At 41.1% G+C, this 25198-nt stretch overlaps 1 protein-coding gene across 1 annotated transcript in view; it reads left to right on the top strand.

Moving 5' to 3' along the window:
• Window positions 1–10305, top strand: part of CUNH1orf141 (chromosome unknown C1orf141 homolog) — a 35143-nt gene extending 24838 nt beyond the window's left edge. The window contains exons 5-7 of the mRNA XM_051187984.1: window positions 5972–6041; window positions 7252–7441; window positions 9657–10305. Coding sequence (XP_051043941.1) covers window positions 5972–6041; window positions 7252–7441; window positions 9657–10229 — 833 coding nt within the window. The 3' untranslated portion in view covers window positions 10230–10305. The remainder of the gene's footprint in view (window positions 1–5971; window positions 6042–7251; window positions 7442–9656) is intronic.
• Window positions 10306–25198: the final 14893 nt, after the last annotated feature.

Here is a 25198-nt window from a genome sequence, read left to right as displayed (position 1 = left end):
AATGGTGTAGCAATAAGCATGGCTGTTCTAGTACCTCTGTGTGCCATGCTTAGCATCATTTGAGTCTATGCCAAGGAGTGGAAGAGCTCAGTCACACAGTCATTCTATTTTTAGTTTTTGGAGGAACCTCCACATTAATGTCCATCATGCCTGTAATAATTTACAATGCCACCAACAGTGTATAAGTGTTCCACTTTCCCCACATCATCAGCAGCAGTAGCATTTGTTAAAATATGTTTTATTGGTAGTTGATATTCTGACTACAGCAAGATGGAATCTCCCCCTACTCCCAAAAACTATAATCTATAAGCAAGAGATAAGAGACATTAAAAAAAAAAAGGCCAGACAAAGCATTATCAGACCAAAAAAAAAAAAAATCTCCCAAAATACCATTGAGTTTATTTTGAATTGGCCGTCTACTGCTGGACATGGGGTATGCTCTTAATGCGGTTTGGATGCCCAGTGAGACCCCATTGGAGTCAATTACCGTTTCCATTGTAAAGAGTTGTCCCTTGGATATAGCTTCTTGGTCAGGGATGGGTGGATGATCATGTTCACTTCTCCCCGTCTCAGCACTGGGTCACCATCATCTGGCTTGTACTTGTGCAGGTCCTGTGTATGCTCTATGGGTTCATGTGAGTGTCAGTCCTGTTGTGTCTGGAAGACATGGTTTCCTTGGAGTTCTCCATAGCCACTGGATCTTACACTCTTTCCACATCCTCTATGGCAAAGTCCCTTGAGCCCTGAGGGGAGGGATTTGATGGAGATAGACCATTTACGATTGGGTGTTCTAAAGTCTCTCAGTCTGTACATTGCCCAGTTGTGGATCTCTGTATTTGTTCTCACTTACTGCAGAAGGAAGCTTCTTTGATGGTGGTTGAGCAAGGTGCTGATCTATGAGTTTAGCAGTATGCCATTGAGAGTCATTTTATCACTACTTTTCTTTCTTTTTTTTTTAGTATTCTTTTTTTATTTATTTATTTTTCTTAATTTGCCTATCAATCCCAGGCCCCTCTCCCTCCTTCCCTCCTTCCCTCCCTCTCTTCCACCCTCACATGTGCCCCGGGTACCCTCCCATTCCACCCCCCTCTACAGGGAGGGTGATGCCTTCCAGGAGGGGTCAACAAAATCTGTCAAGTCATTTGGAGTAGGAACTAGGACCTCCCTCCTGCCTCTAGGTTAAGGGAGTATCCCTTCATGGGGAATGTGCTCCCATGTTGAACACAAGGGATACATCAGAGGTCCCTTAGACTGCCCAGGCCTTCTAACTGAGACCCATGTTCAGGAGTTCTGAGTCGGACCAATGCTGGTTTCCCAGCTATCAGTCTGAGGGCCCATTGGCGCCTCCTTGTTCAGGTGAGCTGTCTCTGTGGGTTTCTGTAGGTCTTGTCCTCCCTCTCTGTATCTGGATTCCAATTCAACTCAGTGTTTAGCTGCGGGTTTCTGCTTCTGTTTCCATCAGCTACTAGATGAGGGCTCTATGATGGTGGATAAGTTAGTCATCAATCTCATTATCAGGGAAGGCATTTATGGTAGCCTTTCCACTATTGCTCAAATTGTTAGTTGGGGTCAGTCTTGTAGGTCTCTGGACATTTCTGTAGTCAGTTTTCTCTTCAAACCTATAATGGCTCCCTCTTTTATGGTATAGAGCAAAGGATCACCAGCCTATAATTTACACCACCAGATAAACTAGGATACAAGGAAGAATCTAAGAGATTCATACAAGGTCCCTCACAGAAGGGGAAAGGAACAAGATCTCCTGAGCATATTGGGAGGTAGGGGGGCCAGTGAGTGGAGAGGGAGCTAGGAGAAAGAGAAAGGAAGGAGAGGAAAGCACGTGGGACTAGGAAGTTTGAGTCAGGGGAGGAAAAAAAAAGAGAGAGAGAGATCAATACTTTTCTTTAGCAGAATAGTAGTATTTGGCTTTCCCCTGGGTCCTCCTGGGTTATCTGATCTCAGGTTCTTGGCCACCCAAATGGCATTGGGTATGGATTCCATCTCATGGTATAGGCCTAAAATCCAATCAGATATTGGTTGGTTACTTCCACAACTTTTGTGTCACCATTGCACCAGTGTATCATGTAGGATATTACGAGCAGTTTGCCACCAGCCTGGTTCCTCAGCCGCATCAGCCCCAAATAACACACAGGGATGCTGTATTAGATATAAAACTGTTGGCCTGTCATTAGCATTTCCTATAGGGTAGCTTTGTCTTAAATAATAACCCATATCTATTAATCTAAGTGTTTCCATGTGGTCTTGGTTTACTGGAGAAAGGGTGTGGACCTCTTCTCCCAAGTCCCTACATCTTGACTCTCCTCTCCTACATCCTCCTTGTCTCATAGTCCCACCTCTCTTGCCTTCCTATTCGCCAATAGTACTTCATTCATTAACCAATAAGGGAAACATATTTACAGAATGACATCTCCCATCAGTAGGCAGGTCACTATTAAGGAGATGGAAGGATTTATAGCAAGGTAGTGTTTATGTTTCTCCTCTGAAAGCATGCAGAACAGCTTCCAGTATCATGAACATTATTCAATGGGGATGAAGGCTCTGGTTAGGTCCCAGCTCAACTTCTCCATGTTTAATGAAATATGTATGTTAAGTTCTATCTTTAGCAATAGGACTTTATCAGCAAGATGGAATATTAAAGAGATTTTAATTTTATTTAATTGATGGCTAAGGATATTGGATAATTTTTCAAGTGTTTATTAGTCATATGTATTTCTTCTTTTGAAAATTATTTAATTCATTCACCTATTTACTATTTGTGTGGTCTGTTTTCTTGGTTTTTATTACAGTTATTTATGAACTTTATACATTAATTCCCTGTCTGATATATGGTTAGCAAATATTCTTTTCATTCTGAAGATCACCTCTTCACTCTGAACAGTTTGCTGTGCATAAGCAAACTACCTCAGGCTGAAAGGGCTGATCCCGCTGCCTCTCCTCAGCATGGCTGGAGAATCCTGAGACTGAATGTCTTCCCATCCTCAATGTGGCTGGAGAATGAATGCCTGATACTGAGACCCTGCTCCTGTCTTATATATCTCATATATATCCCTAATGCTGGGCGCAATCCTGGGTGCTGAGATCATCTTTGGTTTTTGTTTTGGTTTTTGTTTGTTTGTTTTGGTTTTTTGAGACAGGGTTTCTCTGTGGCTGTGCTGGAACTAGCTCTTGTAGACCAGGCTGGCCTTGAACTCACAGAGATCCACCTGCCTCTGCCTCATGAGTGCTGGAACTAAAGGCGTGCGCCACTACCACCTGACTATTTTGTTTGTTTTGTTTTGTTTTTCTGAGATCATCTTCATATGAGTTGTTTCTCTTTAGAACTGGACCAATCTTGTGTATATCTGGGTGGGCTTAAACTCACAGAAATTCATCTACTGCTTAATCCTGAGTCCTAGATTTAAAGGTGTGTACCAATACCTCCTAGTTTCTGGATGCTTGGATTAAAGGTGAGTATCACCACTGCCTGATCTCTATAGCTTGAGTCTGACTTTGCTGTTCTGAATCCTCAGGCAAGCTCTAATAAATCATAAATAATATATCACTACAAAAGACACAATTTCTAAGAGGACTCCATTTTTCCTGTTGTTTAGGCAATATATGCAAATTCCTTGCATTTGCTACAGTCTCAGCCTAGAAACCAGTGTAAAAGATCACCAGAATCGCCAATCCTACATCCTACACCACCTGGACAAACCAATGCTAGTAAGAAGAAAGTCTCTACTCCATTTATAGGTACACAATTACATGTTTATACCAAAAAAGCTAAAAAGTAACAGCATGTAATTTACAGTATAAATGTTAAAAAAAAATAAGACCAAGGAATAGCACTGTTTAGTTGTATATACATATGTCATTATTTTGTAATGTCTATTACTATTATAAAAATGGTAAAGTCTGGATTCCTTAGTCCTCCGCTTATTTCAAATGCATTTACAAGTTATTTTATTAGGTCCAGTCTGGTGCTACTGGGATCCAACCAGGACAGAACCAAAGACTTCTGCTTCTGGCCAAAAACAAGAATTAAAACTGTTTGCTTTTAGGGTACTTGCTCCCAATATGCCTAATCTGTTTCTATTTCCTGTCTTCATCCCTGCTTGGAAATTAAAGTTTACAAAAGACTTGTCAGGCAAAATTCTCCCTAAGGAGCACAAAGATAGTATAAACTTAATTAAGCATTTTAATTACGCTTATACTGTGTGCTGGTTATATGCTTTTATGAATGTCCATGCAGAGTTTGGAGTTTGCCCTACTGGGTTTCGGTCTAGCTTTGGTCCAGTATTTTCTCACTATGCTCCCTTCCCTCCCTTTTGGAATGGTAATGTGTATTCTGTGCCATTGTATGTTGAAAGTACAACAGCTACTTGTTTTTGTTTTGTTTTGTTTTTCGAGACAGGGTTCCTCTGTATAGCTTTGGAACCTGTCCTGGTACTTACTCTGTGGACCAGGCTGGCTTCAAACTCACAGAGACCCACCTGCCTCTGCTTCCCAAGTGCTGGGACTAAAGGCATGTGCCACCAATACCTGTATCATGAGCTGCTTTTGTAATTTTACAGGAGGTTACAGTTAAGAGACTGCCATAAATCTCAAAGAGACTTTGGACTTTAAAGCAGTCTTGAGACTGAAAGAGCACAGGGGCTTTTGAAGTTGGACTGAATGCAGTTTACATTATGATATGGCCACAAGCCAGTGGGGGCCAGGGAGTGGAGTGTGGTGGTTTCATTGAGAATGGCCCAACAGGCTAATGTATTTGCATCCTTAGTCCGCAATTCAGGAACTGTTTGGAATAGATTAGGAGGCATGACTTTGTTGGAGTTGATGTGTCACTGAGGGTAGTGTTTGAAGTTTCAAAAGCCTATACCAGCACCAACCAGTACCACTGTCTTTGCCTGGTGCCTGCCAATCAGGATGTGAAGCTCTCAGCTTCAGCTACAGCACTATGCCTGTCTGCTTCCTGCCTTCATTATGGACTAAGCCTCTGAAACTGTAAGCAACCCTCCCCCACATGCTTTCTTTTATGAGCTGTCTTGGTCATGGTGTGTCTTCACAGCAGTAGAGCTGCTACTCAGACAGTATGTGTCTAGGATCATTTAAAAGAGCAATAAAATTCTGGAGTGGCCACTAGGTATACCTGGAAGAATTCAGCCTTGAAGACTTCTTCATGCCATCTGGTAAGATCTATTTGCTATCTGCTAAGTGACTTCTCTCCACACCAACATTTTTGACTATCCCAGGCTTCCTAATGGTTATGTGACTATATATAGTAGAAATCCTTAAAACACCCTTTTCTGGGCTGGAGACACGCTCACTTAGTAAAGCATTTGCCTAGCCTAGGTGAAGTCCTGGATTCCCCTGCACTGCATAAAACCAGGTATGCCAGTGCATGTCAGCGATCTCGTACTTGGGAAGTAGAGGCAAAACTATCAGAAGGAAGCTCAAGTCCATCCTCAACTACATAGTGAATTTAGGACCAACCTTGGCAACATGAGACCCTATATCAAAAACATAAAAACAACAAAAAACAAAAAACAAAAACAACTCTTTTCTTCATAAAAAACTCTCTCAAGACTACTTCTATGTTTACACTGTCTTAGCTGAACACTGAAGTATAGATCTGTCTTTTCTTTTATCTTGTCCACTCAAGAATTGTGGGTGGCACAAGAACTCAGTGGTAAGAGCACTTACTGATTTGATTTTGATTGCCAGCACCCACATCATGCAATTCACAGTTACCTGTATCTCCAGCTCCAAGGGGATCTAGTATTGCTGGCCTCCATGGTCACTAACATAACACACACACACACACACACACACACACATAAGGGTCAACAAGCTACTACAGATTTGCCACTACACTAAAAGTTTCTATGTTATTTTAAACAATAAGATACTTCATACAGACAATTTCTAGGTAACATAACACTTACGCACCTTTTACGAAAATCTGTAATTTCAGATCAAAATGAAAAGAGAGCTAAGAAGTCCATGTATTCTACAGACCACTCAGCAGATTCTATTGAAAAAGGGTAATTTATTTTTAAAATGTTAATATCTTTACACTGTTCAGTGATGACTCTAGTAGAACAAATTTTGCTTTGTGTAACACAGAAGAATGATTTTTTTTTTCCTGGCTTATTATTAACACTTATTCTCACAGTACCATCAATGGAGGAGTCCCAGGCTGGTCAGCTAATGGGCATCCCATCTAGACCAGGGCACAGTCAAGTGAAATCAGAGAAAATAACTGTTTTTTGCAGTGGGCACCAATTTAGTTATGCTTGCACATGGAGGTGAAAGAGTGATTTCTTTATTTTTTTGTATGACGTCTACATTCTTATCATCATCATCTGCGTAATGGACAGAAGTTCTACCTGCAACTTTGGAGCAATGATGGATGGGCTCTTTGGGCTTGACTCACCCTTCTGTTTCTTTCCAAGACAGTATCTGCTGAGTATGCATGAGTGAGACCCTTGATGAACTTTGGGAGAAGGAAATCAAGGTACTGGACCAGGATCAGAGCCAGATCTCTCATACTGCTGATTATCTGTGGCTCTTGAACTCATGATCAGTTCTCCATGAAGTTGGTCAGGGTCCACTCTGAGGTCTCACAGATAGGACAGGCATTCTGAGGCTCTGCCATCTCTTTCATCCCTGCCCTCTTGGAATAAGGCTATCTACCTCATCTTGGCCAGATCTGTGGTATGGGTTACCTCAAAAGCCTTAAATGGCAAGCCCGCTTCCCACATAAATCAAAGGACATCAGAGAGGAAAACTCTTTTGCTCTTTGTGCCTGTGCACCCTGTTGTTTCCTCTTAACTAACTTGTTAAAAAGCCAGGCCAGGCCTTTAATCCCAGCAATGGGGAGGCAGAGGCAGGCTGATCTCTGTGAGTTCAAGGTCAGCCTTTTCTACAAAGCTACACAGAGAAACCCTGTCTCGAAAAACAAAAACAAAACAAAAAACAACCAAAGGCTCTGTTAGATGCCTCTCTTCCCATAGTGCTCTACTCAGCCCACACAGCAAGCTCCCCACTCAAAATCCAGGCACCCAGACAACTGTTGGGCTTCCTCTGCTTCTGCTGTTTCTCCCATAAACCAGGCAGGGAGGAGGTGGCCTTTTGGGGTTGATTGATGTCTACTGGATCAGTGGGGCTGTTGGCTGTAACTTCTAGAGTGAGAGAACTGATTAGCTAAAATCACCCCCTATAAACTGATGCCTAAATTATATTCATTTTCAGAAAGAAACATCATCCATTGGTAAATGATTTGATTACAAAAGAAAATGAGTCAGCCAGCGATAACCAAGCAAGAACATCTTGTCCAGTAAAACAGAATGCCTTACTTCCCTTGCACTTTGAGGATGTACTGAAAAATCCCACAGTCAAGATAATTGACCTTGCTCCAAAAGAGACAGTGCTTTGTTTTATGGTAATATCTACTACTAAATCCCACAAGCCTCTGGGAAGGCTAGAGACATTGGGACTCGAAATCTATCTTTCAGGAGTCATCCAAATACAACCCACTCTTCTTTACTGAGTCTATGCTACAGTCACAGATTATAGCTAACAACTTTGATGCTGGAGAGAAGGAACACTTTTTAAGATCTCTATAGCTTTTGCAATCACAAACAGACTAGTTTCTACCCACAATCTCTACCTAGCTTTTCATGGTAACTCCTTCTAAAGTGTATAGGTGATCTGATTAGCAGAGCTTAAGTCCCATACTCTAATTCCAAGAAGGCTGAAGAAAATAGTTTCTATCTGACAATGTATGGATTTACAGCAGCGGTTCTCAAACTGTGGGTTTTGACTACTTTGGGGTCACTTGTCAGATATGCTGCATAACATATATTTACACTATCATTTATAACAATAAATGTTATGAAGCAGCAACAAAATAATTTTATGGTCATGAGTCATCACAACATGAGGAATGGTATTAAAGAGTTGCAAAGCATTCAGGAGGTTGAAAATTACTGACATATGGTGGGAATTGCCTACAGTGTTGAATAAACTGAAATGAATGCAAAGGCCACTATCGTGGCTAAGTTGGCATTTTTTTTTTTTTATCATCAAAGTATAGTAAAACTGGTTCTCTAGGCATCTTTTCAGGCAGCCATTGGGATACATTTCATGCTAAGAACACTTGTATACCATCAATCTAATTTTGAATTTTGTCCTGGGAAAGACCACCCCTGCCTCACGGCCTTTGGTTCCTGCTCTGCTCCTGTCTTAATTTAGTCTACAAAGAGACTTCCCAGCTGTAGCTAACACAAGACACCGACCTGCCCAATGTCTAGGGGACCTCAGGCTGAGGAACCAGACAGGCTCCACTCATTCAACTGAATGGAGCTGTAGGCCCAAGGCAGCAAATGTCAGAGTTTACTGTGGAAGAGAAAAGCTCTGTCTCAGTTGAGAGGTCCCTTACCAGTCCATCTCCCAGTCCAGACATCCTGTAATAGTGCCTAACCAACCCTTTGTGCCAGCTTCAACCACCCTGACTTCTTGTCCTAAGTCTTCCCCAGTAAGCACAGCCCCCTTTTTCAGTGGCCAGGAAGAGAGGCATAATGTTCCATCCCAGATATGGTTGCTGGGGTTTAAGTCCTAGTGAAATAAATAGTCATAAGAAAAGAGGCTTTTATGAGGTGATTACAGCATCTCTCAGGAAAAGGTCCACATGCTTACAAAGGACTCCAGGGAGCTGACTGGGCTGTTTTTGCCTTTATATTTCCTGTGCAAGGATATGGAGAAGTGCCAACTATAAAGTACAGACCAGACACCAAACCCATTCCATCTTTGAGTCTGAACTTCCTGGCCTTCAAAGCTGTGAGAAATAAGTCTCTATTTTTTATTTACTTATTTATTTTTTATGTAGAAATTATTGACTTGAGATTTGCAAAGCAAATACTGGCAATATGCCTATTTTACTAATTTCCATGGAATTGATTTTTTTAACCCCAAGAAAGAAGTATGGATTGGGAAAATTAATTATGCCAATGTGGGAGTAGTAATTAAAAATACTTTTATAGATTTTGCTATTACTATAGCAAGGCAAGTTCTATCATTATATCTATATCTATTACTTTGCCCACTTTATTCAAATATATATTAAACACTTTTACCAAGTATTGTAGTTAAGTCCTAAAGTACAATTCTAAACATCCCAATAATAGACATAATTCAAATTTTTAAAATTGGAACAGCCATACATGATCATTTGGGCTTATACTCATTATATCTCTTAGGATCTTTGACTCAACCCATTTTAGGGTTATGTTTCTTTTATTCCTAGAGTATGGGCATTTAATAAATTCCCACAGTGTTCCTTCTTACTAACCCTCTTCTCTCAATTCCTAATGCCCCACAAAATTAAGTACTCACTTCTGCGTACCTCACCTTATTTCAGAAAGGATATAAGAAGGCTAAGGCTTCAAATTTTGAAAAGGAAACGTGTCACAGAAAAGCACCTGCTTTTAATGTATTTGAATGTTATTCTTGTTGCTATCATGTACCTCTATATTTAAGATATTTTACAAATTTATTTTCATGCTTAAAATATATATATATATACACATATATATATCTTTGCCTCAACAAGCTTATGACTCAGTGTCCTTTGTCTTTTTTTTTTTTTAACTATATAGGAAGAAAGCCATACAAATCCGATAATTTTCCATGACACAGCATACATAGAAATGTTGTTCCTGGCAAAGAGGTTCACTCCCTATGTTATGACATATACAAGAAAGAACCTTGTCCTAGAAAAAAACTGGGAAATGTTGAAAGGTTTATTTTATGATCAACCCAGTATTGTTTCTAAACCTCAAAGACCTAAGCCTGTAGTGCAGTACAAGGAATTGACCTTGTTCTCTACTCAACGGGTGCAAAAGAGTATAAAGGAGAAACGGAAGAAGAAACACGACAGTCTGGCTTCCAAAAACACACCTCCGGACACATTTTATAATTTATCCCGAACTATTTCCAACATCACCAAAAGATTTGTGGGTTACTTTGAAATAGATGCTACTCAAGAAAAGAGTGCTATAACAGATGAATTTGAAAGGATATTTTCCAAAACAAAACCACCACCCACACGCAAATTCACTACCTTACCCATCAAGTATGAGTCAAAGCCTCTGAAAAATACAGTTGAAATACGTAAACTAAACAACATAACCCCACTAGATAATCTGCTAAGCTGGAAAGTCAATAACTGATAAAGACTCGTTTATGCAGCAATATTCAAAAACAAGAAGAACCAAATTCCAAGATCATAGATGACGATGGATGAAGTACACAGCCAGGAGTTGTCTGTTTAAGATCAACCAACGTTCTTAGTTAGCTTAAGGATGGAATTAGGGAATTAACAACGAGAGAGATTAATTTATGACTTAGTTTTGGTCGTGAGCCTAGCTTTTAATGGTTGAGCCATCTCTCTAGCCCATTCATGGCTTATCTCACTTAGAGTTATCAGACATCCCTGTTGGCTACAAGACATTCTCATTCAGTACCAGCTATGGTATACACTGATGAAAAAGTTGCTGTCAGAAAACATCAATAAATGATTGAATATCAAGACAGATGTACCATTGATTCACTGAATAATGAGTCAATAGTAGTCAGCATTTTAAAGGCTCTTGGGAAAACGGTGCCATGCAAGCAATGTATGTGATTAAAAAGGCTTCATAAAACCTATTAGAACTGTGTGCAACTTCATGACTGTATTGTGTTTTCCAGGCATTCTTTCTGGGTTGTAGAATAACTTAAATGAGTAAAGTCTGCAAGTGAGATGCTATCAACTGTGGAGTATTCTAAAATACATTGTTTCACATTACTTTTACCCTTTCTTGTTGACTCAAACAGTATGAAGACAGAACTCTCTTATGAACACCGTTAAGTTACTCCCAAGTTCATTTGGAATACACTTCTTTGAGGCCCCACATATTTTTCGCTTAAAAACCGTCTTTGAAGGCAAGTGGCTAGGCTCTCGACCTGCAACACATTTCTTGAATGCACGAAATCCTTGGTCCAATTCTCAGCATGCCAAAAGTAAATAAATAAATAAAAGCTGGTGGTGATAAATTCCAAGATTAACTCACAAACCCACAAAAGACTGTTTAACTTATAATTTTAGCACATAGAATTTAATGTGAAAATAAGTAATGGTTTATTAGTTCCAATAACTAAAAGGAAGCACTAGGTAAGAGAAGGGTCTTCCAGAGTTGACTAGGACTTGATGACAACCAGGTTGGATTAGAGGTACCCAGGTAATAGAAGTTGGAGGCCAGTGGCTCAGCTGCGACCAGGCGGGGCAGGAATCTATGGAGGTGACTGTGCTACAGCAGCCAAGACACTCAAGTCACCTTTCTCACACCCCACCCCCCAGTCTTTTCTCACTGTCTCCATTTTGCCCATTTTCTTTGTTTTCTGTTGGCTATAGAGCACAATACCCCCCCCCCCCCACCACCAACTCCCATACTAGGTCTGAAGCGAAAACAGACTCTTTGGAAGTGTCATCAAGAAAACCAAGAAATGGAACATACTTAGTAAGAGAACAAGGGGCAGGGATATGATTCCCATAATCAGCATTAAAAAAAAAAGAAAAAAAGATGTGTGGGTCTTAGAGAAGACAGGAATGAGTGTGTGAAAGCACCAAAGTCTCAGTTTACTGTATCCCCACTCAAGGTGGGGTTTAAGACAAGATTGCTTCAAGATTAAGTAAAGCATTATCTAGTATTTTGAGCATTATAGCATTAAATAAAATGTTCTTTCTATCCCACTCCCCCTTATGCTTGCTCATGATAGGACTTTTTCTCTGGAGATGGGATCTGAAGCAGAGACCATGGAGGAACAGGGCTTGTTCCTAATGGCCTGTTCAGCCTTCTTTTTTACACAACCCAGGACCACCTGCCCAGGAATGTCACCATTCACCATTGGCTGGGCCCTCCCATATCAATCATTAATAAAAAAAAATATGCCCCCACAGACTTGTCTATGGGCCAATCTAAGGGAGGCATTTCCTCAATTGAAGTTCCTCTTGCCCAGTGATGCTAGCTTGCGTATGGTTGACAAACATATCTAGCCATGACAATAACCATGGGCAAGTCATGGAAAAGTCTATTTGGGCTTATGACTCCAGAGAGAGAAGAGTCTTCATGGCAGGAAGCTATGACAGCAAGTGGCAGGCATAGAAAGCTAAAAACTCGGATCTTTAACCACCACAAGCTTGAAGCTGAGAGAGCACATTAAAAACAGGCAAGGCTCTTTACTGTCAAAGCCTACCTCAAGTGGCATATTTCCTCCAACAATGCCACAGCATCTAAGCCTCCTCAATCAGAGGCATTGACTTGGGACCAAGTGTTCAAATACCCAGGACCAAGGGAGGCACTTCTCATTCAAGTCACTATATATATAGTGAGTAGAAGGCCAGTCCAGAATACATCAGAAGAGCCTATCTTAACATCCATGCCCTACAAAGGAAAAAGGCTTTAAATATAAAAATGACATTTTTGCATGTGTGTGGATGAACTCCTTTAATCCTAGTCCTTGGCAGACTAAGGCAGTATGATCATGAGTTCAAGACTGGCTTGAGTTACAGAGTAAGATCAGAGCTCAAAAACTGTTGCAGAATATTTGTAAGATGTGTCTCTGCCTAGGGAACCTTTTGATTGATTTAAATAAAGAGATAAATGGCCAACAGCTAAGCAGGAAAGAATATGCTGGACTTTGGGCAGAGGGAGAGAAACTGGGAGGAGGAATCGATTTCCCCAACAGACTTGGAGCAAATTGGGTGTGCCATTCTAAGAGGCACCTGAGCCACATGGCAGAACGTAGATTGATTATATAGAGAGCTTGTTCCAAGACAGGCTCCAAAGCTACACAGAGAAACCCTGCCTTGAAAACAACAGCAACAACAAAAAACAAACCAAACAAACAAAAATGGGTTAATTAAATTACAAGAGCTAGCTGGGGAAAAGCCTAAGATAAGGTCAAGCTTTCATAATAAGTCTCTGGTCATTATTTGTGGGCTGGTGGTCCAAAGATAGTCCAACAAGAAAGCTTGCTACAAAAAAAAAAAAACAAACAAACAAACAAAAAAGCAAACATATTTGCTCAGGGACTCAGTTAAATCAGCTTCCTAGCACTGGGTACTGAGAAGGTAGAATGTAACTTCTACACCATTCTCTTTTGCTTCCATTTGAAACTTATCATCATTTAAATCGACAGCTGCAGGGGCTGTCAGTCAACACAGTCAAAGCCAGACTTGGCTTTTATTCTCATTCTAAGATCTGAGCATGGCCTGTAAGGGCAGCCTGCATTAAAGGTGATGGTATGGTCCATGCTGGTGAATGAGCCAACTGGTGGTGTGCTCTGTGAATCACTCCATTGGGAAGCTGCATTCTTTCTATAGAAATAATCCTGATCTCACTGTGTCCCAGGAGGACTTAAATGGAACACTAAACCTGTAAGAAAAATGTCCTTCAGATACCTCATCAATGAACTTCTTTTCTTTATTTTAAATTTATTACTATTATTATTATGTTTGTGTGTGTGTGTATGTGTGTGTGTGTGTGTGTGTACATGAGTGCCTGTGTGGTATATACATCCTGTGGAGCATGTATAGTGATCTCTTTCTACTTGAACTTGTGTTCTGGAGGTCAGTTGCAGATCAGTAGGCTTCTGTGACTAGTACTTTTACCTGCTCAACCATCTCACAAGTCCCTGCTTATTTCTTTTGATTAAACAAGCAAGAGACTGTTAGCCTCAGGCTCTCTTCATACTTTTAGTTCTACCTAATAAATGATAGGTTAGTTTAGTATATAAATAGATCACAGACTAATTGGGGGATATAATGTCGAATTTCAGCCAATCATAAGCAGCCAGGTTTAAGGAATCACATGTACACAACTTATGACATCATACCCAAATCAGACATAACACCATGGCCCCCAAAGTCAGATGCCTTGCTGTAGCCAACCATGTGGGTTCTCTACTCCACGACTGGTTTCATCCTATGAAAATCCCCTGCTTAACAGTGCCATGTAAAACTATCTGAGCCTTTTCTGAGTCTGGGTACTGCCAAATTAATGAGTTACCATATGGTCAAAGAAATCATGTTAAATCCAATTTCTCCACACTTTTTCTAACATTTCTATAGCACCAGCTAGCAGTAGACATGACTTACTTCACCTTATCCACCTATGGGTCTGTGGCCACTAAGGACCATGACAAGGAGATCTAGGTTCCCCTAAACCACCCAAGAAAAGAATACCCCATCTTGACACATCATGATCTTGGGTTAGTTTAAGTAAAATAATGACGAGGCTATGTTTTGAGTCTTCTGGATGCAAAATTTATACAGTCAACATAGCCTAGAAAAATGCAAAAGACAGAACTGACACAATCTCTTAAAGGTGGGAGGGGACTTTCCAGAGGACAGCCCTGACTAGCCATGTATTAATTAATTTGGCACAGCTGTGACAAAAATATCTGAGAGAACAGTTTGAAGAGGGGGAATTGATTTCTGCTCGTGGCCTCAGAGGACTCACTTTGTTCATGGTCACTTGGCCTCATGCTGTTAAGCAGGAGTGTGTGGCAAAGGAACCAGAAGTAGGAGCTTTGGATTAGATAAAACCCCAAGGACCCACCCCCATGGTCTAATTTCCCCAAGTAGGCTTCAACTCATAAAGTTTCTACAGCCTCCTTTCCAAGATAGTGACACCAGTTAGGGACCAAGTCTTTAAAACATTAACCTATTGGGGACATTTTATATTCAAACTGTAAGACAACATAAGCAAGTACAAAGGGTAATGAAATTTCCTCATTTCTTATTTGCCTGTGGAGACACTCTGTTGTTGCATCCGTGGTCTCCTTCCTGACCCAGACTTTTCTCTACTGAAGTGTAAAAGGTTGGAGATTGTAGCAAATAACTCCCTTTTCCCTTCCTTCCTTCCTTCCTTCCTTCCTTCCTTCCTTCCTTCCTTCCTTCCTTCTTCCTCCCCCACCCATCGTTTTCTTTCACCACAGTCTCATGTAGCTCAGGGTAGTCTGACACTTGCTGTGCAACTGAGGATAACCTTGAACTCTCTATCCTCCTGCATCCCACTTCTCAAGTGCTGAGATTACAGATATTTACCACCATGCCTTGCTTTAGCCTACATTTCCTGATTGGATGAAACTAATCTCATAGAAAATTAAAAGCAGAATCAGTTTGTGGTGGTGCACATGTCTGTAATCCCAGCACTTAGAGGTAGAGGCAAGGAGGATCAGGAGACTGAGGCAGCCTAGTTTCTAAAACAGGTTCAAATCCATCTTGGGATATGAGACCTGTCTCAGAAACAAACAAATCAAATCAAATCAAAAGACATTTAGAAGACAATAAGCATTAGGAAACATTCTTTTCTTTGTCCCTATTCAAAGGAAGCAGAACCAGTGCATTCTTTAGATTCAACTGTTCTGCAGATGTACAATCCAACATTTGGAAACATAGTGGCAGAACATACCCATTTCCCTCCCAAACCTACCTATGCCATGCTGCCCAAACAGCTCAAACTATTATCACTATCACCAATCTATTTCCTTCATCTTATTCTCTAGCCCCTTCAGGCTTCAAACTAGGGTCCTTGGGCAACAGTCAGTAGAATGTGTATAGTTATTAGGGAATGTATTAGCCAGTTTACATTATGAGAGCCTGAAGATCCCCAGTGACCACCCCCAACCTAGAGAGGTAAGAAATTTGGTGGCTGCTCATTCCAAGAAGCTGAAAGCCTCAAAAGAGAGACCAATAATGCAGTGCCAGCTTGAGGCCAAAGGCTCTATACCAGAGGCCCATTGGTACAGTTTTGTGTTAAAAGGCTGAAGAACCTGGTTTATGATGTCCCTATCATTAATAGCAACAACATAAATTATTCCTGCTCAAATAGAGTACCAAGTGTATGCACAAATGAACTTCTCTCTTCCATGTATTCATTCTGAGTTCCCAGAATTTTGAATGGTGATACCCATGCTCAGGGTGGGTTTTCCCACTCATCCTACTGATCCATGTGCCTATCAAATAGACACATCAGGAGGATATTTCACCAGCTTTCCAGTCATCATTACATTCAGTCAACAACCAGTATTAACTAACAATCATCACAAAGTGTAACACACAGCTTCTGATACATCTTCTTCAAAGGCGGCTTTTCAAAGGTTCTGACTCGTCCACATGACATTTAGATTTAAATGGTCATTCAGATACAGGGGGCTCTGGGTCGGAGGCTATTACCTCACTCAATTACCATGTTGGTAATGTCCTATTGCATAATACCAATGTGGTTTGGGGGTATTGGGCAAGTTGTTGAGCGGAACCCCCATGGCTGTAGAACTGCAGGAAATGCTCATTGTGTAGCGTGGAAGTCCCACGAGAGCAGACACAAGCCTTCGGTCTTTTCCCACCTTTTGAGCCCCACTCCCATGTAGCTCAGATCCCCTTATCACATGCCAGCCTTATCTATTTCTAAATCTACCCCAGTTACTAAAACACCAGAGCTGAGCCTGGATCCTCCTTGTTCCAGGATGGGTACTGGAAACTTAGCATGGGTAACTAGCCATAAAGAATGCCTTTCTTGAAAATATCACGTAGTAACACCTGAGGTGACATTTCACCATGTTTATTATGCTGCAAGCAAGAGACCTGGAAACATTTCTGCCAGTTGCATAGAGACCCTTAGCATTCGCAAAGTAAGTCTCCACTTGGACTTAATTTGTTCTTTTTCTTGGAGTCCATAATCATGCAGGTACATTGGTTTTTGTTAATATTTTTATGTATGTGTTTTGCTTGCAAACATGTATATATGTTCATCACATATGGAGATCAGAAGAGAGCAGTGACTGGCCTAGAAATGGAGTTATGGATGGCTGTGAACCACCCGGTGGGTGCTAGAAACTAAACCTGGGTCCTCTGCAAGAACAAGAGTGCTCTTCATCACCGAACTGTCTCTCCAGCCCAAGCAGGCACATTTTTCTAAAAAAGCAGTTTTATTGATTCTGACACATTTTATCTCAGCACACTATTCTAACATGGACATTCTTTCCAGTTAGCATTAACAACCTCCCTTCACTAAAAAAAGGAAGGCAATGCATTTCTCTCTCCTGATTTTTCTTTTTTCTCAACTCTCTCACTCCTTCACATACACATGTCCACACACTTGTGGACAGTGTAGCTTTTTGTGGAACTACATGGCCTCTGTATTTAGAAATAACGGTCAATCCAGCTTTTTCATGGAGTGGAGAGAACTGTACAGTGTGATTCATCCAGAAGAGACTTGAGCACATCTGGAATAGTGCAGCCACTGTGTTCAAAGCATCCTACTCTCACTTCCAAGGCCTTGCTTGTGTATCCGTTAGATACTTGACAGGAAACCGATAGTACAATCAGAGTGTCACTGGAGGCTACTGTACAGAGAAACTACATGGGAAAATATGCCCCAGAGCGTGCAACCAGGCCACCATAACAGACATACGGGACTGAAAGGAAGGGGACTTTGGGAAGAGCAAATGTAGATGAGCTTGTCGTGCCAGTCCATAGATATATAACAAGAAGGAAGCTAGGCTAGCAAGCAGCTGAGTCTCACTTTCCTCTTGCCTCTCTGACCCTATAGTGTTCTCCCAGTGACTGATGTCAGCTATCAATAGCAAGGTCAGAAGCAGTGCTGGGACTGCAGTTTGGCTAGAGCACCTCTGCACACAGTCTGAAGTGGGAGTTATTGTCAGGTCTGTCCATCTGTAGGATCAACCCTGGGAGAGGGAGAGAAGCCAAAGGGGGAGCAGAGAATCTTCCTCTTAAAAATGTATCTCGTGTGTGTGTGTGTGTGTGTGTGTGTGTGTGTGTGTGTGTGTGTGTGTGAGCGCGCGCTCAAAAGCCAAAAAAGGGAGTCAGATCCCCTGACGCTGGAGTTACAGGTAGTTGTGAACCACCAGATGTGGGTGCTGGGAATTGAACTGAGGTCTTCAGCAAGAGCAAGAAATGTTCTAACACTCTGGGCTATCTCTCCAGGAAAGGGGTAGAGGAAGGGAAAGGACAAGAGAAGGAGAAAGGAGAGAGAGGTCTTGAATTTTGTTTGGTGGGTGTCTATCTGTCTTCAAAGAAATCTCACTCCTGGGTTAAGAGGATTTGTGTGATCCAAGTAAATCCAGCTCCAGGGCACAGAACAGGCTCCTGTAGGGTTTAGATGTTCAGCACATACTTGGGAAGTTCCTCATTATCACATGGTAAAATTATCTCTCCCTCTAATCCTACTTGTTCCTCTGCAATTGTTCCAGAAAGCAAAACTTGACCAAGTTAGAGTTCTTCTAAGTACAGTGTTCACAAATCGTTAAACATGATTCTCTGGGGACTGAACTAGGCCCTATGAATGTGGGCGACAATTATGTGGCTTGATCTGTTGGGAGAGAGGGAGCTGGCATGTGGCACCAGGACTTATCCCAGGTGCGTAACTCGGCTTTTTTGAGCCCATTCCCTATGGTGGGATACCTTGCTCAGTCTTGATATAGGAGGGAGGGGCTTGGTCCTGCCTCATCTTGATATGCTAGACTTAATGTTGACTCCCCAAAGAAAGCCTTACCCCCTCTGAGGAGTGGGAGTGGGGGAGGTGGTGGGGGGACTGGGGTTTGTATACAAAATGAAAAATATTTTTTAATAAAACATAATTTTAAAAAACCATGATTCTCCAGGAAGCAGGTAGGCGATCTTCAGACCCTCACTCTCCCTCCTCTCCTCCAGATCCAATCCCCCAGTCTTATCCCCAGCTTTGCAGCAGAACACCTGATTCTGAATCCCCATTCTCTGGAGTCTCCAGATCTTCTACAGCCTTTCTCACCACCCCAGCCCTTTGTCTAAGACACCAACTCCCCAGTTATTCCCTGGAAACTCCCTGGCCAAGACAGTCAAGGAAGCAGGTAGGTGATCTTCAGATTTTTCCCTCTCCTCCCTCTCCTCCAAACCCAAAGCCCCAGTCTCACGCCCAGCTCTGTAGCAGATCACCTGCTGTAGCCTCTCTTCCCTTTGTACCCCCGTTTCTAGGCCACCAAGCAGATCCTGTAAGAGACCACAAATGCCAGCCCAGCCTAATATACCCATACTCATCAAGGGAAATATCCACCAAGAGGATATTACAGTTCCAAACATCTATATACCAAACACAAGGGCACCCAAGTTCATAAAAGAAACACTACTACAGCTAAAATCACATATTAACTCTCACACACTGATAGCAGAAGAGTTCAATACCCCATTCTTGTCAATAGACTGGCCACCAAGACAAAACACTAAACAGAGAAATGTGTTTTAAAAAAAACTTTAAGACATTGACAAGAGAAACTGAAGAAGACCAGACAATGGAAAGATCTCCTGTGTTCATGGGATTAATATAAAAATGGCCATCCTACCTGTGGTGGATTGAAAGAAAATGGCTCCCAAAGGGAGTGGCACTATTAGGAAGTATGGCATTGTTCAAGTAGGAATGGTCTTACTGGAGGAAGTGTGTCATTGTGGAGGCAGGTGCTGAGGTCTAATATATGCTCAAGATATCGCCCAGTATTTCAGTCCACTTCCTGTTGTCTTCCGATCAGGACATAGCCAGCACCATGTCTGCCTATACATCACTATGCTCCTTCCATAGTAACAGAGTAGACCTCTGAAACTAGGCTGATACCTCAGTTAAATGTTCCTTTGTAAGAGTTGTTGTGGCAGCTGACCTGAACAAGGGGAAGCTCATGGATCCCAGTCTGATAGCTGGAAAAATAGGATAGGACTGACCCAGACCCCCTGAACGTGGTTGCTAGTTAGGAGAACTGGGTAATCTATGTGGTCTCTAGTAGTGGATCAGTATTTATCCCTGGTATATGAATGGACTTTGGGAGCCCATTCCACATAGAGGGATACTCTCTCAGCCTAGACACATGGGGAAGGGCCTAGGCCCTGCTCCAAATGATATGATAGATTTTGAAGATTCCCCCATGGAAGAGTCACCCTCCCTGGGGAGCAGAAAGGGGGTGGGATGGGGGTTGGGAGGGAGACAGGGAAGGAGAGGAGGATAAGGGAACTGGGATTGACATGTAAAACAAGCTAGTTTCAAATTTAAATTATTATCATTAAAAAAAAGAAAAGAAAGTTGTCATGATCATAGTGTTTTTTCACAGCAATAGAAACCCTAAGACACTACCCAAAGTAATCTATAGATTCAATGCAATTCCTATCAAAATTCCAACATAATTCTTCACAGATCTTGAAAGAATAATTGTCAGCTTCATATGGAAATAGAAAAAAAAAAACAGAAAACAAACAAATAACCCCCCCAAAAAAAAACCAGGTTAGCTAAAACCATCCTGAATAATAAAAGAATTGCTAGAGCTATAATCATCCCCCATCTCAAATTGTACTACAAAGCTATAGTATAAAAAACAGCATGGTATTGTCACAAAAACAGACTAGCAAGTCAATGAAATAGAATTAAAGTCCTAGACATTAGTCTGCATACATATGGACACCTGACTTTTTTATAAAGAAGCCAGAAATGCACCCTGAAAAAAAGACAGCATCTTCAACAAATGGTGCTGGCCAAACTAAATGTCTGCTTGTAGAAGAATGCCAATACGTGCATATTTATCACCCTGTAGAAAACTCAACTCCAAAGGATCACAGAACTCACAGAAGTTCACATACACTGAATCTGAAGAAAAGAAATTGGGGGATATTCTTGAACTCACTGGGAAAGAATTTTTACCAAGTACTCATCTGATAAAGGGCTAATACCCAAAATATATAAAGTACAAAAATGGGACATCAAGAAAACGACCCAATTAAAATATGGGTACAGATCTAAACAAAAACCTCAAAAGAGGAAACTCAAATGACTAAGAAGCACTCAAAGAAATGTTCAACATCCTTAGTCATCAGGGAAATGCAAATCAAAACTGCTTTGAGATTTCATTTACACTAGTCTGAATGGGCAAGATCAGTGAAACAAATGACAGCTCATTCTGGCAAGAATATGGAGTAAGGGGAATAGTCATCCATTTCTGTGGGGCAGTACAAACTTAAACAGTCACTGGAAACCAGTGTGACAGTTCCTCAGGAAAACAGGAATGGATCTATCTCTCAAGAGCTAGTTATAACACTCTTGAGCATATACCCAAAGGAAGCTTATTCAACAACAGAAGACACTTGCTCAACTGTGTTTATTGCTGCTCAATTCATAGTAGCCAAAAAATGGAAACAACCTAAATGTCTGTCAACAGATGAATTGATAAAGAAAATGTGGTACATTTACACAATGGAATATTAGCTGTTTAAGAATGAATTCATGAAATTTGTAGGTAAATGGATGGAACTATATATATATATATATATATATATATATATATATATATATATATGTACACACACACACACACACACATATATATATCCTGAGTGAAGTAACCTAGACCCAGAAAGACAAATATGATAGGTATTTGCTTATGTGTGGATATTAGGTGTTAAGTCATTGACAAGCAATCTACAATTCTCATAACCACAAAGGTTAGGTATACAGCAAGGGACTAGAGAGGAGGGATAGAGTGCCTTAAGAAGGGGAAATAGAATAGATAGTTACTGATAGTTACTGATGGATGGAGGTGGGAGACTGGAATGGAGGATCAAATGGGTAGGGAATAGGGGGTTGAAGGAGGAAATATAGAGAGGGACAGCTAAAACTAAGGGTTATTTGAGGGAGTGTATGGAAATGTAATACAGTAGAAGCTTCCTAGGGTGTGTGTGTGTGTGTGTGTGTGTGTGTGTGTGTGTGTGTGATCCAGATGAAATTGTCAAATAATGGGGAATACAGAGCCCTCAACTGGACATCTCTCATCACTAAATGAAGCTTCTTCCTGTACCAGGAATAGGTACATCTAATAAAATTGTTGGCTAAAGGGTCCCATGGCAACCCCCAAACAACCCACGCCGATGCCAGGGATATTGGCATCTTATAGTACACTAATTTATAGTAAAGTCTTATTGCTGAAGACAACATCTATACAACTCACTAAACACAAAGATGTCACACTGGTGCCTAGCTTGAGCCTTCACCCCTGGAAGGTACTCTGCTGGCTACCAAAGGAGAAAAATAAACACTAACCCAACTACAAACCCGTCTATTTACAATGGTGACCTGCTTTCAAGATACGCAGGTGTAATAGTGGCACAGAGCTTATAGGAGTAACCAACATCTAATTTTACTTAAGGCTCATTCCATGAGATGGAACCCATTCCTAGTTCTGCTTGGGTGGCCAAGAACCTGAGACTAGATAGTTCACGAACCTAGGAGAAAACCTTTGCTGTTCTGCTGAGGGAATACATCAATAAAATTATTCCTAAGGACATTCTGCTATACTCAGATGAATGCCTTGCTCAGCCATCACCATGTAAGATTCTTCATGAAGCAAATGGGAACAAATAAAGAGTCCCACAGCCAGAAAATAAGAGGCATTGGAATACTGTGCCCTAAATAAAATGTATACATCAAATCTGTCCCCTTGGGGCTCAGGGGATTCTTCAGAAGAGGAGGATGAAAGTATAAGAGCCAGGAAGGATGGAGGACACCAAGGAAGCAAGGCCTTCTAAACATATATAAACAGAGACTGGTAGCATGCACAAGGCCTATAAGGATCTGCACCAGATAGGGTTTTAGAGTTGAAAAAGTGGACACACATTTCCAACCTATAAGCTATCTTCAATTGACTCCTACTTGCAAATGAAAAATTAGTTTTTTTCCAATGGAGTTTCACTTGGGAAACAAACCACTCTTAAGGGCAGGCTGCATGCCCAGAAGTAGATGGTCAACAGAAAACGCATTCAGTGGCATCTTTAGAAGTTCTTGTCTCATAATGTTGAATCCGGGCTTTTTCTTTCTTTCTTTCTTTCTTTCTTTCTTTTTTTTTTTTTTTTTTTTTTTTTTGTAAACTTTATAGGTCCTTTTTATTTATATTACGGCTTCTGGTTTTAGGGTTTTATGGGAATCTTGGTGTGTAAACATGTGTCTCTGCATCTATATGTGTTTCTTGTGCTTTTTCTTTGACTTTTCCTTTTGTTGGTTTGTTTTGTTTTATCTTATTTTATTATTATCCCTTAGGCGCCTATTTGTTTTCTAAGGCAAGACAGGATGGGCAAGGAGGTGGGGAGGAACTTGGTGGAGTGGGGGAAGGAGAAATTGCAATCAGAATATATTACATTTTTAAAAAAAAATCTATTTTCAATAAAAGAAAAAACATGATTCTTTTAGTTATATATTTTAAAAAAAATACTGTTTTGTCTAACCCACCATTGAATAAAGAGTAAAATGCCAGAATTAGTTTGAAAGAAAATATGAAGCCTGACTTATATACACAGTTCAAAGAACACTGAACTGAATATGCCAACATTCAGTTCATCAAGCTGATGAAGACTCTGGGTGAGACTCTGACGTTATGTTTTCTACACAGATAAATCAGTATCTCTATGTGAATTTTTTTTTTTTTTTTATGATTACTAGTTCTCTACAAGTTGAACTCTAAATGCCCCAGGGTGCACACATCTGCACTGGCTTAATATGTCAAGCCTTCATCTGGTAGTCAGTTACTCCATGGAAAGGACATACACTAATCATCTCTTGTTTCTTAGCCTTGGGAAAGTTTCATTTTTCTTTGTTATGTTTTTAACATCTCCCTTCTGCCTGGAGGCCCTTCAGATATTTAAAGTCTAGAGACAACTCATTTTTCTCTTGGAGTCAGGTGCCCAGATTGGCTGCAGGTGTGCTAGGAGCAGAAGGGTATTTTATTTCAGTAACAAAAGGGAGAATTAAGCTTGGGGATCCTTAAAGCCTGGAAGGGGGGGGGGCAATATTTACTGTAAATCCTATTTGCTGCCTATGTTACTCTGAAGAAAACCTTTATTGTGGATTTTCTCTGCTCAGAATAAAAGGTGAGGAGATATATATGGCTAGAGTGGAAAAAAAAAAAAAAAAAAAAAAAAAGGACTGTTCAGACAAGCAGTATGCAAGGGTAGGTTCTGATGCAGTACTGTGTCAACATTACTTTAGAGACAGCAAGTTCATTTGGCCCAAATATTACACTTTTTCATGATCATTATATTTATAATCAGAGTATGGGTAGAGATATTTCAGGCAGGAGCTCTATGCCTTTAGTGGCTCTAATTGGTATCTGGTGACTGCAGCCAGTCCTGCTTTGTTACCAGTACTGCTCAGCATATGAGCTCAAAGTATATGCTGGACAGACCTGGGCCAAACATCTGCACAGTTCCATCAGGCTCGGGAACCCAGGGCCCTCTTCAGTGCATGCTCTCCTGTCGATAGGAGGTTTTACCCTGCCTAATTCCAGGCCCCCATCAGAAGCCATTATGTTCAGTCCTTGCAGCCTAACTAGACAAGCACAAAGCACTGCACACAGAAGGGCCACACCTTTCCTATGCTCCGCAGTGCTCCGAATTCTAAAAGCATTGTCCAAATAGCAAATCTACACAAAGTTTGTCTCCTGACTCTAAGGCAGGCTGGCTGTTCGAGCAGGTCATTAAAGTGGGCTCATAGCAAAACAAGAAACTGGGATCATGAAAAAAGGCCCCAAAAGGGACTGGAGAGATGCCTCGGAGGCTTAGGAGCACTTGGTGCTCCTCTAGAAGATTTGAGTTTGAGTTCACAACCATCTGTAATTCCAGTCCCAGGAGATCCAGTGCCCTTTTCTGGTCTTCCGTGGCACTAGGCATGCACATGGTATACAGGCATACATGCAGTCAAAGACACTCACACATATAAGAAGACGAATACATTCTTTACAAAAGAGGTCTAAAGATAGGACGAACCAAGGAAAGGAGGAAGTGTGGGGGAAACAACTGAGTTACACTTATAAAAAATATGGAATTGGTTTTCTCTGATGGAAAAACAGCATGGCCCACAGCAATGTTCTCACTTTAAAAAGTGATTTAACTACCTAGATCTGGGGCTGGGGAGATGGCCCATCTGTTCAGAACACTTGTTGCTTCTACAGAGGATTAGATTTTGGTTTCCAGGATGCACATCAGAGAGTTCACAACTACTTGTAACTCCAACTCCATGGGTGCCTGCATACACAGGCTCATACACAAAAACACATGCATAAACATGAATAGAAATACATT

The sequence above is a fragment of the Phodopus roborovskii genome, unplaced genomic scaffold (genome assembly GCF_943737965.1).
Source record: "Phodopus roborovskii unplaced genomic scaffold, PHOROB, whole genome shotgun sequence".
In the NCBI taxonomy this organism is placed as follows: domain Eukaryota; kingdom Metazoa; phylum Chordata; class Mammalia; order Rodentia; family Cricetidae; genus Phodopus; species Phodopus roborovskii.
Note: the sequence above shows the minus strand (reverse complement) of the source record. Positions and strands in the feature narration are given on the sequence as shown.